This window comes from Sceloporus occidentalis, unplaced genomic scaffold, assembly GCF_023333645.1.
Source record: "Sceloporus occidentalis isolate IW3139 unplaced genomic scaffold, rSceOcc1.0.p SCAF_80, whole genome shotgun sequence".
NCBI lineage: Eukaryota > Metazoa > Chordata > Lepidosauria > Squamata > Phrynosomatidae > Sceloporus > Sceloporus occidentalis.
In genome coordinates, this window is record NW_028317060.1 from 4558396 (window position 1) to 4577823 (window position 19428).

Consider the following 19428-nt stretch of genomic DNA (forward strand, 5'->3'; position numbering starts at 1 on the left):
TCCCACAATAAATCTATATAGGCATTCTGAAAGTATATAAAAAAAAGACATGGCATGTAAAGGAGCTTCGAGCCCGGGAGATTTTTTTGGTCTAGGACCAACAGTGAGACAGAGGATGCGTACAAGGCCTAGGTTTAAGCCTTTTTAGTAACTGACCACTACATAGCTGTAGTGGTAGATTTGGACAGACACAAAAAGAGGTGAAGATGCTGCCACACTCTAGTAGAGAGCACTTGCTCAACTATTAAAAAAAAAATAGAAATTCAGAACTCACTAACAATTTACTAACAATAATGTAAATTTAAAATTACCATATTTGCTTGCTTATAAGATGACCCTGATTATAAGACGATGAGGGGGATCCTCCTCTCTGGCAGCCGATGAACGTCTGCATGATGCGCGTAGACAACCTTCACTGCTGCTGGCCAGTACTTCCGCTGGGGCTTCTATGGTGGAGCACCGGAAGGTCATGTCACGCCGGCACTCCGTCATAGAAGCCCCAAACATCCACCGGCTGCAAGACAGGAGGATCCAGGTCACCTGCAGCGTTCTCCAGATAAGCACTGAATCCTCCTGGTTGCAGGAGTGGGGTCCTGACATTACCTGCCCATTTCCCCTTTAAATGGGAGTGTTTCGCTCTATGTCAGTCCTGGCCTCATCCAGCAGGGGTAAGTTCCAGGAATCCAGAGCTCGCAAGTTCCTAGGTATGATCATGATGGGCCAACCCACCCCTCTTGCAGGCAAAACCTACCATGATCAGTACCTTGTATAGCATTGTTCAATTATTGCAAAAACGCTTTAACATCCATTTTCTTTAGACCAAACATAATGTTTCCTCCCTATCAGAGAAGATTGTGTGATTGTAGAAATTCCTTCCAAATGCCTAATAAATATTATTCATTTTTAAGGGAACGTACATTGTGCTATGGTGTTATTCTCATTTTTCTCAAACGATCAGTCCTATCAAACAACATTGTTTTCCCTCGCAAACACATTTGATTTTCCCCAGGAGGGGTGGGGGCAACCATGGGGAACAAGCTGCAATCTGCTCAATGGACAGCAACCAGTGCAGGGAATGTATTGCTACTGATGAACTTACCCACTGAGGCCAAATGACATTGAAAGCAACAGGCCTTCAAACAACCCAGGAATAATTATAACTTCTGAGCTAGGCAATTAGCAGTCCTGAATGCTACATGCAACCCGGTTGGTAAAAATTTGTGGCTTAACAAACAAAAGGCTTTATCTTTATTTTTCAGTTGACAGTGAACAAAAAAAATATTTCATGGTTTATATTCTTTATACACCAAGCATATTAGATGGTATTAGACTGCAGGTTTTTTTTTGTTGTTGCATTAAATGTGTTTTTCAAGCAGAATAGCAATCCCGCTGCTAGCAAAAAAAAAAAAGCGTTTACAATAATACAAGGTTTATAGTCAGTTCGCGGTTGTTGAATATCGCTTCTTTCATGCTAGTCTGTCATGGGTCTAGTCTAGAAATAAATGATGCAACTTACTGCTGTCCAAACTCCAATTCTACATCGTGAACACATCCATCCATCATGAATTTCATGGGAAGGAACACCATAACAACCTGTAATGAGAGAACTCAGTTAATTAATGAATTCTGCCCCTTTTGGCCTCGGAATCTTCAAGAAACTCAGTGGTGTATGGAGCAAGAACAAGACAGTCTTAAAGGGAAAATCACCAAGACAGAGTTGCCCTTGACATTTTATACAAAAAAACTGTCTCTTAAAGGTTTCCACGTATGAGGCAGTGCACTGACACATAATAACTGCGTCTAAAGATACATACATTATATCATATATCTGGTGAAGGCCAACCATGAAGGCCAGATTATGGGAACCAACAGTTTGTATATACCTTTCAAGGTTTCCTGTGAAGCTCTGCTTTAAATCCTGCTATTATTTCAGAAAATGAACATTACATCTAGATTTCTTTACATATTAAATGCATGATTGAATATATCATCCCAGCATATACTAGTAGTAATGGCAAATAGTATTAACATTGGAATGGATTTCTTTCAGTGAAAATACAATCTACATGCACTTAGATGAGTAATTCTTACTTGCGTGGACCTGTACGCAACACTTTGCACAGGCAATCAGCTGACTTCGCCCATCATCCTCAATAAAGGAACTTGGGGGGGAGTGTTCTGCATTGTCTTCACTGTACAGGAAGCACATCTCTGGGATGAGAGGTTTTGTTCTATGCTCCAATGGACTTATTTCCTTCGACACAGACTCCCAGTATAGCTGAATGTCATCATTATATGTGTCCGACTGAAAAATACATTTGACATTGAATTTAGGACTGGAAATACGTGACAGAGTGATAGGTGTATAGTGTTTATATAAAAGTCTGTCAGTGCTTCCAGGTGGATGATACCAATGGTCAACAATCCAGTTCTTTAACCAAGGATATAACCTATGCCCAGATTCAAACCATTTCCTTTATTCTCCTTACGGGAAAATTAACATTTGTATAACAAATTATAGCAGTAAGGCAACAAGGAATTGTCTGCTATGAACAGATATGCAATAAACAAAAGATGCTCATGTGACTAACATAAAAAAAAAATCATATTTTTTTTATTTATTTAAAAGGGCCACCCTTTTACTCAGGTCTGGATACAATACTTACATGGTTTTCCAAACTCTGTTAAGACAGAAACAAATTGATACATGGTATACATGGAAGTTTATTTAGCTAATTATCTAGATGAAATGGGGAGCAGGTCAAACACAAAACGTTGAAAGATGAGAGCATGCGCCCCATAGGGAAAGCTGTTACTGTTAGCTAAACAATTGATATCAGTGAGGATTTAGTTATGTGCATCCTCAATGAACTGAGTTACACAATTTACATATCTAAAAGTCCCGTATTTCCTTCACAGGAAGAGTAGGTAACAATAGAATACACAAAACAGCTTTCTAACGTGCTAACTACACTAAACTGTTATTCACAATATTGAAATTGATGGTGATCAGCATAAATTAAATACCTTAAATATGGCAGAAACATAAAGGCAAAAAATAGTACTAACATAAACTAATTATTTAATAGCCAACAGAATTTGTAAAGGCTGATAAGGAATCGTTTCTAAATAACATTCAATAGACATGAGATATTGAATAGAACATATCCAATAAATTTGAGTGCTAAGATCCAGACAAGCAGTTTTACGAATCTCATTACCGCAATCACATTATACTCATCATTGAGGATGTAGGCGATACTTGCTACACTCATGTGGGAATAGAGCCCTGCTCTTTCAGTGCTTACCTTGTGATAAGGCAAAAAGAGAGTGCATATAGCACAGTATGGCTTTAGTTTTGAAACCGATGCATTATACTCTCTTTCAGCTGCAAAATTTTGCACCTTTGTCTGCCAGAGATATCGAAGCGGTTTGGCCCATAGCTCTGTTTCAAATGCACTGTCATCTACTAACGCACTTTCAGACAATTCTGTGGCGGGGACAAAAATAAAAGAAAGAAAAAAGTTACATGCTTAACATTACATTTATTTATATAGAGTCAGCTGATTCTGTAGTCGGTAGGATAAATTGAAAATCACAAACAACAACAAACTGGTACAGAAGGAGAAGACGGTCCTGCTCTTCTGTGCTTACAATCTAGTCAGTTGAAGGGGAAGTGAAACAGTAGGAGAGGACTGCTTGGATGAGGATGAGTTGGTTGAGTCAGGATCAGCTATTAAGGTAGTTGGTTGTTCAGACAGCTTACACAGGATGCTGGCTGAGATTGTTATGAGGAAAGCTTGTATGATTCTCGAAAGAGGTGGGTTTTCTGAGAGTTTTTGACATTTGCATCTAAGGGAGAAAAAAGTGGTATAGCAGAGGGGAAATCCTGCTTGCAGGAGTGGGAAGAGGAAATTATGGTAGAAGAGAGACGAAGGACATGAGAGGAATGAAGAGGGAGGTTATGGGTGTATTTTGAATAGGAGGGAAGAGATATAGTGTGGAGTTGTTAAGGGCTAGGTAGGTCAGTGTCAGGCATTTGAATTTGACCCTAAAGGGTATGGGGAGCCAGTGGAGTGATTGGCAAAGAGGAGTGGCAGATGAGGAATGGTAATAGAGAAAGATTAATCTAGCTGCAGTGTTGAGGATGGATGGAAGTGGTGAAAGGCAGGAGAGGGGAGACCAGTTAGAAGAAGTTAGCCCAGATAGGAAATCACAAGAGTGGAGTAAAATTTTTTGTTGTGTCTTGCATGAGGAATGGGGCAGATTCGGATATGTTTCTTGGGCAAAGGCGGCAAGATCCAGCGAGGGACTAGATGCGAGGGATGAAGGAGAGAGCAGAGAACGGAACAGATGGCTGGATTACCACAAGCTCAGTCTTGGAGATGTTACGCTTCAGGTAATGCAATGCCATGCATGAGGAATTCCAAGAGAGCGTGAAAGGTCGGGAGAGGAAATTTAGATTAGGGTGTCATCTGCATATAGGTGGTTTTGGAAACCAAAGGACATATGAGTTGTCCAAGTGAAGAGTTGTAGATGAAGCAAGAACTGAGCCCAGAGGAACACCAACAGATAGTGGTAGGGGGGAAGAACAAGTTCCAGTGAAGGAGACACAAAGTACAGTCAGAGAGGTAGGATTTGGACCAGGATAGAGATGTGTCACAGAAGCCATGAGCATGAAGGGTTTGTAGATGGAGGGGATGGTCAACTCTGTTAAATGCTACAGAAAGGTCTCAGAGTATAAGATGTGAGAAATGGCCTTTTGTTTTAGCGATGAGGAGGTCATTATTAATTATAGTGCGTGTGGTTGTGGTGCAATGCAGTGGATGTAAACCAGATAGTAGAGGGTGAAGCAGAGTTTGTGGAGATAAATTTAATTAGTTGATAAGATGCCAGGGTAGAAGGGAAACTTTACAGTAATTTGATGGGGCAGTGATATCAAGCAAGGGTTTCTTTAGGATGGGTGAAATGATAGTATGTTTAAACGAGGATGGGAATATACCAGATGGGAAAAAAGTGATAAAATATATTGGTTAGGGATGGGGTAAGGATGTCAGAATGCGGTGATACGAGAAGTAAGGGTATAGGGTCGAGGGGGCAGGTGGTGAGGTGGGAGGTTGAGGTGCCATATGATTGACACCATGGGGGAGGATGATAACCCTGATGGTGTCAATTTAGCTTTCAAAGTAGGTGGCAAGTTCCTGGGCAGAGAAGTTGGAAGGTGAGGGAGGTGCTGGGGGACAGAGTAGGGTGTTAAATGTGGAGAGGATACAAAGAGTTATGGGAGAAGGAAGGGGATTAATAAAATGAAATGTTTGCTAGATGGAGTGCTGATGTATAGGAACGGAGCACAAGTTCACTCAGCGGTAAGTGAAGAGACAGGTCTGTGTGGAATCCCATAGCTGAGGAGGACAGCTCAGGGGGTGGCGCACAGTAACAGGAGTGACCATATCTAGGACTGAGCCTAACGTATGTTATACTAAGCTGTGACCAAAGGACAGGAGTAGGTAGAGATGCATGAGAGAAGTGGCTGAAGTATGTTAGTGAATTTTGGGGGGAGCGGTCATGGATGCTTCAGTATACCTTTTCTAAATACTTTTCCAGTGTAGTACTGCCATAACATCATTTATAATTGAGACTAATATCGGATTTAATTTAGAAAAACATAATCATCATAGGTGATAGTACTAGCATCAGTGCATTGCTGACATTTGTCAGGGTCGGATCATTATACTTATGCCAGTGTTTTCAGTGTATGAAGCATCAATCATAACACTACATAATATGAAAAGTTCAAGATGTACATAAAATCATACAGGAGGAGAAGGAATCATTTGTCATGCTCCTGGTGGTGGTAAAACCGTTGCTACTATAAGTGTAAGTGCTGGAACCTAGGCATGATGGGACTATGATTGCTGTTAGCAATCACACTCCTATCATGCCAAGTCAGCCAGTACATGCTGAAACCTGGCTAGCTGCCCCCCTTGTGTATTGATGCTGCCAGCAGTATGGGGTCTGCACATCACTTACAGCCACCCTGTACCAGCACATATTGGCTGACTTGGGATGATAGGAGTGTGATTGCTAACAGCAATCTGCACACAGCAATCACAGTCCCATCATGCCTAGGTTCCAGCATTTACTGGCTGCCTGGGTATAAAAAGAGTGTGTTTGCTGTTAGCAATCACACTCCTATCATGCCAAGTCAGCCAGTACATGTTGAAACCTGGCTAGCTGACCCCCTTGTGTATTGATGCTGCCAGCAGTATGGGGTCTGCACTTACAGCCACCCTGTACCAGCATGTATTGGCTGACTTGGGATTATAGGAGTGTGATTGCTAACAGCTAATAGCAATCACCTAACAGCAATCACAGTCCCATCATGCCTAGGTTCCAGCATTCACTGGTTGCCTGGGTATAAAAAGAGTGTGTTTGCTTTTAGGAATCACACTCCTATCATGCCAAGTCATATTGTTGATTTTTTTTGTCCAATTGTGGTGTGTTACTTTTAATAAAAGTGTGGTTACCCACTAAAATTGGACAAAAAATACAATGCCCAGCCAACCAGTACATGCTGGAATCTGGGTATGCCTGAGATTGCTGTTAACAATCATAATATATAATTTTTTGTACAATTTTGGTGTGTAACTTAATTTTATTAAAAGTGTGTGTGGGGGGTCACTTTCGGTTTCGTCTAAGTGAACCCTGAATTTTCGGTTTGGGTCCAGAATTTTCATTTTAGTGCATCCCTAAAATAAATAGAACTATTTTATTTTTACTTATCCAGAATCCTGAATTTGTAGGCTCAGAAATCCCAGAAATCAGTGAGGGGAAAAGTAAAGGTTTTGTGTCATTTACTTTATTTTAATCAGCATATCTTATTAAAGGCCATATTTTCTCTCAGTGAAAAATGAGTGCGGCCCGCGCACGTATACAATTCTGATGAAGTGGCCCACTGCAGAAAAAACTTGGACGCCCCTGTCTTAGGTGAAGAGGCAAAGCAGTCAATAGCTCTTGTTTTGGGACTGGTATGTATACAAATTTTTAATGGTTCCTTGTAATTGGCCCAGGGCAAACGTAACAGAAATAACTGTTCTAAAGGGATGGGGGTGTTGGAATTGCATAAAGGTAAACATGGCATTTGGCATTACCTTACTTCAAGCAGAATGAGCTTATATACAGCTTACATAGACATTAAGTGATCTTAAAACAGAAGATATATTTGTAACAATAGTTTAAATGAGTTTATGCATCTAAGGTGCCTAGCGTGTTCTGCTCTCTTTCACAAAATAATATTTGTGCTGACACACTCCAAACAACAATCGTTTATTTATGTTAAACAACTGTGGTAAATGCATGTGCGTGATTTGGTTTTCCAATGAACCTTTTCATGAAGACCTGCAGCCTTGAATAGATGTATATACATAATACGACAGAGCACACCGGTGTTAATCTGTATCAGTGGAGCACAGGTCGCAAAAGCAGGAGAAAGACCCCCTGAGACTGTCAACAAGGAAGCAAACAATACGTCACTATTATTAAAATTCTTGTCTGTTCAATGCCGTCTACATGGAAGCATTCATAAACCAAGATAACATTATAAGTTTAATGATATATTACATTGACATTGTGTTTCGATGTGTATCAGGAATGTCAAAGAACGAGAGCTGGAAATGATACACACAGTGGGAGGTATGGCTGGAAGATTTAAGAAGGACCAGTGGAGTTGTTCTACGATTGTTTGTTTTGCAATTAATCATCTGAAGTAAAACCAGAACCTGCTATTTAATCTGTGGAAAGGATGGTTTGGATATACCGTTCATAGTAGTTTCTAGCAATGCAAGCCTTTACATTTCCACAAAGACAGATGCAGCTATACAAGTGATGTAGGATATATTATTTTTTCTGTAAGAGGTATTGTGTGAAGTGGAATCCCTTGATCATTAGGGATGCTCTGATCAATAGTAAGTTTTATGTACACCTATAGTAAGGCTAAGTAAAAGAGGCACATTAGCATACTAGAGTAAATGATATTATTAAAACTCCCTTAGAGAGGGATCAGGTAAGTAGCAAGAGCAGAAAGGATTGTGAAATATAGCCTCCTTTGTTTGGGGAGGACAAAAATAAAAAAAATAGGCTGTACTGTAAGCTCTGTCAAATACTGTCAAAGCTGAAAATACTTTTTCTTTTTTGTGTCTTTACATAAAGTAGTTTCTTTCGGAATGGGAATAGCAATATATTTTGCACCACCCGAGGGAAGAACTCTTAACCCACTGATAAAGAATTGCTGTTTTTTTCAGTGTACACTATTTCGTTTGTAGACTATTTTACTTTGTAGAATATTCTCAAACTAAAAAAACAAATTGTTTTCCAATGGTTTGAAGAACCAACCGCCAATCTGATATTCTCTCCTCCTTAGATGAAGGATCTGGACAAAAAATAGCAATGTGCATTTCAGGACAACATTCCCATTAACGAGTTCGGTATCATATTTAGCAGAATTGCTTGGCAGCATACAGATCATTTTATTTTTCCCTATGCAAAATTCCTCTGATCCTGGCCACTTGAGTAGTGCACTCCACAGTAAATCAGACACTGGTTTGAACACAAAAATAAACTGGAATGTAATTTCAGAATGTAGCAAATCCTGATCCCATTTGTGGCATTGTCTCATGCCAGAAGGCCCTCAACTGACCTAGCAGATGTCAGGAGAAAAAGCACCAAAAAATGTACTGCTAAATGCCAAAACCTACAAGACCCACCACCAAATGAAGACACCAGCTGCGCAGGAACTCAACATACTAGCATCATGTTTTAACAATACTGCATTTTATGTTTCAAACAATACAAATGTTTTAACAGTAGTATATATATATATATATATATATATATATATATATACACACACAATGTCAAAAAATAGAGTATTGCAGAGTATGCGGTGATACCTTTTTTTATTGGACTAACATAATATTAAAAAGACAAGCTTTCGAGAGTTATCCTCCCTTCATCAGGTCCGAAGCAATACTAATCAACATGATAGAGGTTACAACTTAAAGCAAGTGATGGTATAAGAGAAGGGGGGGGGGTTGAGTGGGGTGTCGTAAATAATAGGTCTGGAGGTGAGAAATGCAGAGAGGTAGAGAGATAACCCAGGCACAGAACAAATAAACTTAGGGAAACCAATAACCACAGTAAAACATCAAAGATAATAACAGCAATTAGACACACATTGGATGTTTAGATGAAGTTCATATGAAGTTCTGGTAGTGTGTAAGGAAACCAGAATCCACATTAAGTCCCTCTTTTATGGTGTTAAAATGTGTAATCATTTTCATCTCAAATGTTTTTCTTTCCTGAGAGTCTCTGAAATTTCCTTTGAGTACCTTAATTTTTAGGTTTTGGATGGAGTGATTGTTCTGTGTGAAATGATGTCCTACCGGGGTGCAATATTTGTCTTCCTCATGGTTTTTGATGGAGCTTCGGTGCAGGTTCATTCTAAGGTGCAGTTTAAGCCCAGTTTCTCCAATGTAGCACCCTTTGTCACATGCAGAGCATTGTATCATGTACACCACGTTTGCCGATGTACATGAGTAAGAATCTTTGATGCTGTATGTTTTGTTGTTGTGACTGGCTGTGTTGCTGTCACATATGTTGGCAAAGTTTGCAGTGGGATTTGTTGCATGGTACAGTGCCATTCTGTGTATGCTCCTGTTCTGGGGCCAGTTTGCTGCGTACTAATTTTTTCCTCAGGTTTGGTGGTTGCTTAAATGCCAGTATAGGGGGCTGAGGGAATATTTTTTTTCAGTATGGGGTCTTCTGAGAGTATCGGCTGTAGGTCTTTAATAATTTTGCGGATTTCCTCAAGAGTTGGGTTGTAGGTAACTACCAGAGGGATCCTGCTTGTGTTATCCTTTTTTTTGTTTTTTTGTATTCTAGAAGCCTTTCCCGTGGTGTTCTCACAGCAGATTAAATTTTTTTGGATATAGTTTTTTTCTTCTGTCCATTCACTTTGCATTTTGTTAAATGATAAAAACAAACTATTAACATGTATATATATTGAAAGTGCTATATTATATATATATATATATATATATATACATACACAAATATCGACATGTTAATAGTTTGTTTTTATCATTTAACAAAATGCAAAGTGAATGGACAGAAGAAAAAAGGGTGAGACCCTTTGCCTTGAAAACAGCATCAATTCTTCTAGGTACACTTGCAAAAAAGCCAGAGATTGTGAGGCATAAAGTTAGGTCTATAATTAAACAATTATGCCAAACAGGTGCTATATAATGTGAATAGGTTGAAACCTCTAAAACAGAAACAGTTGTGGAGGAAAAAAACTGGCTGGCTAAAAGGTGAGGTTGCTGAAGACAGTTTAATGTCATTAGTCATACACCATGCCAAGAATGAGCACAGCAAAAACACAAGTGTAACACTGTATCAGCAAGGTCTTTCCCAGGCAGAAATGTCAAGGCAGACAGGGGTTTCCAGATGTTCTGGCCGAGCTCTTTTGAAGAAGCACAAAGAAACGAGGACAATAGACGAAGTGGTCTGCCAAGTAAACTAAGTGCAGCAGATGAAAGACACATCATGCTTAATTCCCTTCACAATCAGAAGATGTCCAGCAATGCCATCAGCTCAGCATTGGCAGAAAAAAGAGGGACACTGGTACACCTACTGCCAAAGAAGATGTTTGGAACAGCCTTCTTGGTCAGTTGATGCTGTTTTAAGGCAAATATTGATTTGATTTTAATAACATTTTTTAACATGTCTAATTTTGAAAGTATTCTCAACTTACAGCATTTTTTTTGTTTGTTACATATATATATATATATATATATATACATACAGTATCTCACAAAAGTGAGTACACCCCTCACATTTTTGTACATATTTTATTATAACTTTTCATGTGACAACACTGAAGAAATTACACTCTGCTACAATGTAAAGTAGTGAGTGTACAGCCTGTATAACAGTGTAAATTTGCTGTTCCCTTAAAATAACTCAACACACAGCCATTAATGTCTAAACCTTGGCAACAAAAATGAGTACACCCTAAGTGGAAATGTCCAAATTGGGCCCAATTACATACATATATATATATATATATATATATATATATATATATATATATATATATATACACATATACCAATCGACTCCAACAGCATTGCTTTTTTTACCATCTTACTGCCATATGGTAAAAAAAACCAGCATTGCTCAGTCTTAAAGGGGAAATATCACCTACCACATCAATGTGAATCAGAATGAAGTAAAAGGCTGATAAACTAGCATATTATAATTTTTTTGTCATGAAGCTATCACCTGTTTCATAGATGTGGGCAATTTAGCTGGTTACATGCCACAAGCTAATCTAAGGCTAAGCATGACCAGAAGCTCACCTTGTGGACCTGTGCAAAGCCTTCTAAAATTCCAAAATAAAGAAACGTAAAATAATTAGAGTTCGAGCTGATTCAGATTCTAATATTACTGAGTAGTTCTGTTCCAAAGTAGCATTAGTTAATAAAACCAATATGTTTTTCTGGTAGCTGTATACGTCCTCATGTGCGCATTAACTTTTTATATTATCATAGCCATGCTGAAACAACAGCAGTTATAAGTAATACTTGCCTCCACATATAACACCAAATGGATGGCCACCAAGTCTGCACATATAGTAAAATTACCAACGAGCAATGAAACAAAACATACTTTACTCCAGCCCTTTACAATATTGCTCTATATCGCACTGTGTTTTATAATATCTATTCTTTCCATGCAACTTCCCCTTAAGTATAACACAAAGGACACCTGCTGTTGACTAGACTAAGCAGAAAGTACTAAACATATATAGATTCCCATATTGATGTATGACTAGACCCAAAGATGCCTGGTGAAGAACATCAACAAAGAGGTTAAATCCCATTGAAAATAGCTCTGGAAACCATAGTTGGAAACACTGAATAGTGAAAAGGGGAAAGTATGTGATGTGGTTTGAGTGCCTGAGTTCAAGAAGTAAACCAATGACTTGGATTCCATTTGCTTCCCCTCATATTATTGACCTTCTCATATTTTTGAGGGTTTAAAGCTAATTTAACACTAGAAATCAACTTCAAATTACTCCGCATACGCTTGCTTTCCAGAGTTCCCAGCCTGTTATTAATACAAGTCACCCACGTTTCCCTCCACAATGTGCGTCAGCTGAAACCAATCTTACTTTCAGTGCCATGTCCACAGGGCATTAACCCCTTCAGTACCGGGACGTACCTGGTACTTCCTGGTTAACAGTCACCGGTAGACCGGGACGTACCAGGTACGTCTCCTCCAAAAAACGCCCCCACATCACCACAATCGCGGTGATCGTGGGGGCGCTGCTGTCTGCCCAGGAGTCCTGGGCAGACAGCACAGCCTGTCTAAGCCCGCCCCCAAGCCCACGATCACTCCCACGGAGTGATTTTGTAGGCAGAAACTGCGATTGCAGAAAAATCTGCAATCGCGGTTTCAGCTGCCACAGGCAGCTTCAGGGAAGGGGGGGGTATTGAATGGGTCCCCACACAAGTGTGGGGACCTGATCCAACACCCCCCTGCTGCCTGATCGCTCCATGAGAGCGTCAGTGCAGCGTTAACCCCTTCAATGCCGCGATCGCGGCATTGAAGGGGTTAATTCCCGTTTTTTAGGGGGTTCTGCTGCTGGTGGTCTGCCTGGAAGCCCAGGCAGACCAGCAACAGCAAACACGAGCCCCCAGAAGTCCTCTGATCAGTCCTGTAGGACTGATCAGAGAGACTCCTCCCCTACAATCTCCAGTCTATTGGAGATTGTGTCCCAGCTGCCAGAGGCAGCTTCAGGGACAGGGAGACAGGGTTCTTTGGTCTCCACATGACTGTGGAGACCAGACCCCCCCCACCCCCACCCTTCCTCAGTTAACCCCTACCCCCCTCTTCCTCAATTAACCCCTTCAATGCTGCGATTGTGTATGACCCCCATCGCAGCATTGCAGGGGTTAATATTAGTCCCCACAAGCTTGTGGGGACTAAATATCAATCAATGCTGTGCTTCAATGGAGCATCAGCATTGAAAGAGTTAAAAAAAATAATGTAAAAAATAATAATAATAATAAAAAAATAAAATAAAAAAATAAATAAATTAAAAAAAATTAATAAAATAATAATAATAATTAAAAATAAAATAACAGCACTGACCTGAAAGTCCAGGGTGCTTCCAGGTCAAATGCTGGGCTGATCAGATCGCTCCTGGCCAATAGGAGTGATCGGATCATTATGGCAGCCCACGGATGACCCTGCTCTACAAAGAGAGAGGGGTCATCTAGGGTAATTATGAAAAAACACAAATTATTAATAAATGAAAAAAATCATAATTATTACCTGATCACTTGTCGGTGACATTTTAAGTCGCTGATTATTGATCGGTCTCCCTGATTGATGTCAGCGGCCTAAACCTGTCACTTACAAGTAATCTGATGAAAAAAAATATTTAAAAAAATGTAAATGCACATGTTCCAGTTTTGCCCTCATAGCTTTCTCAAAAAATACATGAACCATGCATGTGAGGCCTTGTTGGAACCGGGGGGTGTTGGTGAACAAAATGTGGTGTTTTTTTTCCAGTGTTACACATATGCTGTGCAAGAAATAAATTGCAACATTGAAATGTATGCGTTAAAAACGCAATTAAATAATTTCCCTGTGAAGTTTGGCAGACATCAGTGAAGAAATGGCTGGCTGAAAACTGTCAAAACTACCCTAGTTGAACACCTTGACTCGTCTACTGTTCATAAATATATACTTTTATGGGGTAATTTACAGTGGGGGGCTTCCAAAATGTCCCAAATGGGATATGGGCCCAGGAAACCAATTTCTGAAAACTTGCGCATGTTCCAGTTATGGCCTCATGGCTTCCTCAAAAAATGCATGAACCATGCATGTGAGGCCTTGTTGGAACCGGGGGGTGTTGGTGAACAAAATGTGGTGCTTTATTCCACTGTTGCACATATGCTGTGCAAGAAATAAATTTTAACATTGAAATGTATTTGTTAAAAACGCAATAAAATAATTTTTCCGTGAACTTTGGCAGACATCAGTGAAGAAAAGGCTAGCTGAAAACTGTCAAAACTACCCTAGTTGAACACCTTGACTTGTCTACTGTTCATAAATATGTACTTTTATGGGGTAATTTACAGCAGGGGGCTTCCAAAATGTCCCAAATGGGATATGGGCCCAGGAAACCAATTTCTGAAAATTCCAAATGTGAAAACGAAAATGCGCATGTTCCAGTTTTGCCCTCATAGCTTCCTCAAAAAATGCATGAACCATGCATGTGAGGCCTTGTTGGAACCGGGGGATGTTGGTGAACACAATTTGGTGTTTTGTTCTGCAGTTGCACATATTCTATACAAAATATAATATAAAATCTAAAGCAACATTGCAACATATGCAAAAAAAACAAAAAAAAAATATAAAAATACCTCAAAATTTGGCAGCAATTGGCGATAAAATCCCTGTTTGAAAAGTGTCAAAATGACCCTAGTTGTACACCTTGACTTATCTACTGTTCATAAACATATAATTTTGGGGGGGTAATCAGTATCTGTGACAACTATTGCAGTTATTAGACTACCATGCCAAATTTGAGAAAAATTACATTTCAAAAACGTGATGCATGCCTTGCAATATTTGCCCTATACTGGTCAAAATAGATAAAAATCCTGGCCATGTTGGGTGGTTTCCAAATCAGGACAAGTTAATGAATATATCTGGGATAATTTTTTCCCATTGGTTTAATGTGTGTACAATTTGTATGTATACAAAACTGTAAAAAAATGCGTTTTTTTTCATTTTTTCCCCACTTTTTCCAGTTTTTTTCAAACAAAACAATGTACTACCCAGCTTACTATGGTTTCAAATGAAAGCCCTACTTGTGCTGAAAAAAACAATATATGATTTGTGTGGGTGCACCAATTGATAAGAGAGAAATTACAGTTGAAGAAAGACATGGCAAAAACACAAAAACGGCTCCGGTCCTTTAGCGACACGTTAGTATCAAAATCCCGGTCCTGAAGGGGTTAAATGAAGCAAAGGGTTGGTTATTTAGGCAAAAACAAAATATTTTGCGTTTCATTTTAAAACATCCTACTCTTAAGAATTTAGGAAATGCTGCGGTTACAACGAACAGGTATAAAAGTAGAACAACATTTTTAAATTGTACCAAATCACTTATGGATTTATATACCGGCACTGTATGCATGTGCCGCATATCGCATTACAGCTTGCACTCACTGAAATTAAAAATGACTGCTTAAATGGGCTTAAAATCTAGAAGGAATAGGCATGGAACTGTATACTAGTGTAAAAATGTATAAATAAATAATCTTATTAGACATATGTAGAGTCTGACGGTAGAAGAGCAGTAAGGTAGGAGACACCAGGAGAGAAAACAGGAAAGACGAGGCAGTGGTAAATGTTTAGGACCTAAGACTTTAGGAAACCCTGGTGTGTCCTGATCATATAAAATATAAATTAGATTTTTTTATCAGTGGACAGAACATGAACTTTTCCTGCATTTTTAAAGCATGCTTCTTGGTAATCTGCTGGCACAAGACAATTCCCTTCCATTCATAACACATGACTAGTGCAGGTCTTAAATAGTAAAGGGGCTAATTAGTGATCCCACTATGACTATGAGATAAAACATAGAGGGACTTAAATCCAACCCTATTATGAGAGAATTTGAGAAGGAATTGGCAAACCATGAGTACAAAAAACATTAAATGTCTTGCCTTGTTACTCCAAAACTGTTTTAGGTGTTCAGACTATGTTATCCAATGTATTATCTAAGATATATAGAAGACACCAAATATCACTTAGGTTTGGGCTTCACTCTCTATTTCACAGAATAGAAAACCTGAAAGTATCAATTTTAGGGAGTTAGTAAGTATAGAAATCTACTACTGTCATTGATACACATGAAATGTAAAGAACTGCAGACAACCAGCACTTTGTAGTTAAGAAAAGCAAAGGATTCGATTATCAGGTAAAAGCATGGAGCATCCCATTACAGAATGAGGTGGAACAATGAAAGCAGAGAGTCCAATGAACAAGATGAAAGCATAGAATAAGCTACATTCACTTCTAATTTTTAACAAAGAGCAGTAAGATAAAGGTCAACCCAAGCGACTCTGCTGTGATAACTCACAAGCTGCCAGATAAAGCAAAGATGAAGGCTTTTTGCTGGAAATTCCTGAATGCAAGGGTAAAACATAAGAAATTACAGTTATTTTTTTTTTTTTATGTATGCATGTATTGTTTGGCACGCCGTTTGTAAAATACTACCTTTCAGATGTCTGAATTACTTCCTAGGTAAATGGAAGATCATGAAAATTATGGCTTTCTTTTGCAATGACTTGTCGGCTTATACTTAGCGCATACTTTTAATGTTACCTGTTCATCCCATTATAACACCAGAAGAGACTGTGCCATTAAATCTAATTACTTCCTGCACCTGCAGCAAAATATAATTTAAACCTCATCATGCATATAATATACCTTTACGTGACATACAAAATTAACACACTGTACGACTCAAAAACATGATGGGAAAGCAGGTAGTTATATTGATGCCCAAGGTCATGGATGCTAGCAGCACTACATGCTCATCAAAATCTAGGAATCTAACATAATACTTTAATATATTGGCTTAACATGTCTGGCATCGTCTGTCATTTGTCGGTGTAACGCTAGTGTTTTTATATAAAATGAACCCAATATATTGGTAGAATATAGTGACTTTTGTATTTTGGGACTACATAATGATTATGTTTTCAATGGGGTTAGGAACCACCCATTGTCCTTAAGGGGTTAATAACAATAAAGAAAACATTTAGTTTTACCAATGAAGCCAACATTATTCTGTGTATTTATTATTCTGTATTTATTAAATAGCTTTCAGGTTTTGATTAAAACAAAGATGACAAAAAAGAAAAAAAACAACAAATGGCAATAAAAACTACCGAAGCTGACAATATAGAAGCCAGTGTGGAAACCTGTAAGGTGTGTGGTTCCTTTAACTGTGCAATGGGATTTTGAATAATTCATGAGGAAGATCTAAGATTATTTATTAATGGATTTACAGATATACAGTTTAGTCATTTGTTTCTTATGTATACTTGGGATACATAGTGTGTTTTGGATATTTTTAGGATTTAGACCACACATCCTTGACACATCAGTGATTTATTGTGAAATGATACATGTGGTATTATTTATTAATGCTTACATTTATTACTATGTGTTTCATCATTGTATGTAAAGGACAATTAATGAAATAAAAATGCATTTTTTTACAGCATGAACATGAGGCATACTTTAACTTTTACGGTGTATCCATTGTATCTGTTATATACACTTGTGTGAAAAAATAAAGTACACCCTCTTTGAATGTTATGGTTTTACACAGCAGGGCATAATAATCCTCTGTTCCTTAGCAGGTTAAAATATTAGGAAAATATATCACAGATGAACAAATGACATATTACACAGTGTCATGATTTATAAAACAAAAAAGCCAAAATGGAGAAGCCATGTGTGAAAAACTAAGTACACCAATAGCTTGTAGAACCACCTTTATTAGCAATATCCTGAAGTAATTGTTTTAACACACGATTCTGTACAACATTGCTTCAGTTCATTGAGGTTTGTGGGCATTTGTTGATGCACAGCGGTCTTTAGGTCCCGCCACAGCGTTTCGTGTTTAGGTCTGGTCTATTACTGGGCCAATGCAAGACCTTGATTATTTTTCTTTTTCATTCTGTTGTAGATTTGCTTGTGTGCTTGAGATCATTATCCAGTTACATGACTCAGTTTTGGCCAAGCTTTAACTGTCAGATGGTCAAGCGTTTGACTCTAGAATACAGTCAAATCTTGTATAGAGAGAAGTTCTTGGTCGACTCAATTACTTTAAGGTTCCCAGGTCCTGTGGCTGCAAAACTAACCCAAATCATCGCCCCTCCACTACCGTGCTTGACAGTAGGAATGAGGTGTTTTTGCTGATATGCTGTATTTGGTTTTCACCAAATGTGGTCCTATGCATTATGGCCAAATATCTCCACTTTGTTTCAGAAGTCTTGTGGTTTGTTCAGATGTAACTTTGCAAACCTAAGCCGGGCTGCCATGTTCTTTTAAGAGAGAAAAGGTTTTCGCCTGGCAATCCTTCCAAACGAACCATACTTGCCAACATGCTAACTCAAGCCTCTAGAGTAACTCTTGAGTTTTTTGCAATTTCTCTGAGCATGGCACGGTCTGACCTTGTAGTGAATTTGCTAGGACGTCTACTTCTAGGAAGATTGGGAAATGTCTAACTCATTTTCCATTTTTTTATAATTTTTCTTGCTGATATGATGTACTTTAAATAGTTTGGAAATTGCCTTATTACCCTTCCCAGATTGATGAGCAGCAATAATTGCTTCTCTAAGATCATTGCGGATGTCGTTCCTCCTTGTCATTGTGTTAACACACACCAGAATGCTCCAGACCAGCAAACTTCTAAAATGTTGGCGTTTCTAGAGGTGATCACACTTGCTGATGATCAATTAATCAAGGGCATTTGATTAGCAGCACCTGTCTGCTGCTTAGCACCTTTTTTCCTTTGGAAGCATTAAGGGTATACTTAGTTTTTCACGCATGGCTTTTTCATTTTGACTTTATTTTTGCTGAATAAATCATGCCACAGTGTAATATGTAATGTGTTGTTCATCTGAGGTTGTATTTACCTTTTTTTTGACCTGCTAAGGAACCGATGTTGATATTATTCTGTTCTGATATGTAAAACCATATAAATCACAGGTTGTACTTTCTTTTTCACTGGGCTGTACATATACATTTGGCAATATTTGAGCTTAATTCTTTTTAACAAACATGACAATGGGGATCTGCTCATATGATCTTTAAATAAAATAGTCAATCTCAACTCCTAGAAATAAAAGAGGGTGCCCAGGAGTTGTAGATCATAAAATAGCAAACGAGACACAAAAAGTAGTCCGGTGTATGGCACTCACAAGAATAACAGTAATAAGAGAGAGAAAGAGAGCAAGAGGCCCAAATTGTCCAATATTACACTACATTAAAGCATACATTACAATTACAAAATATAGCATTGCACATAAGTGAACACACTCAAAATACCCAGTTAGAGATGGATATAAATAAAAAACATCAAAAAAGGGGCATAGTTTGAAAACCTGTCAAATGCAAGCAACGGAGGTGATGGGATCCTGGTAATGACTCCTCAAAGTTAGCAGGGGTCATCCAGCGAGAGACCACAGATCCCAGGCAGGATGGACTGCCACTATTGTTAACAAATTGCAAATTAAATCCCTTCAAAGCAGCGCCACATAATTCCTATCA

The 19428-nt window shown here is 38.6% G+C and overlaps 1 protein-coding gene across 1 annotated transcript in view; it reads right to left on the reverse strand.

The window, feature by feature from the left end:
• Nucleotides 1-19428, reverse strand: part of LOC149285346 (lysine-specific demethylase 4C-like) — a 178208-nt gene that overhangs the window by 51795 nt on the left and 106985 nt on the right. Inside the window, exons 12-14 of the mRNA XM_089495504.1 lie at nt 3309-3490; nt 2092-2305; nt 1517-1593 (exon numbers count right to left, since the gene is read on the reverse strand). Coding sequence (XP_089351630.1) covers nt 1517-1593; nt 2092-2305; nt 3309-3490 — 473 coding nt within the window. The remainder of the gene's footprint in view (nt 1-1516; nt 1594-2091; nt 2306-3308; nt 3491-19428) is intronic.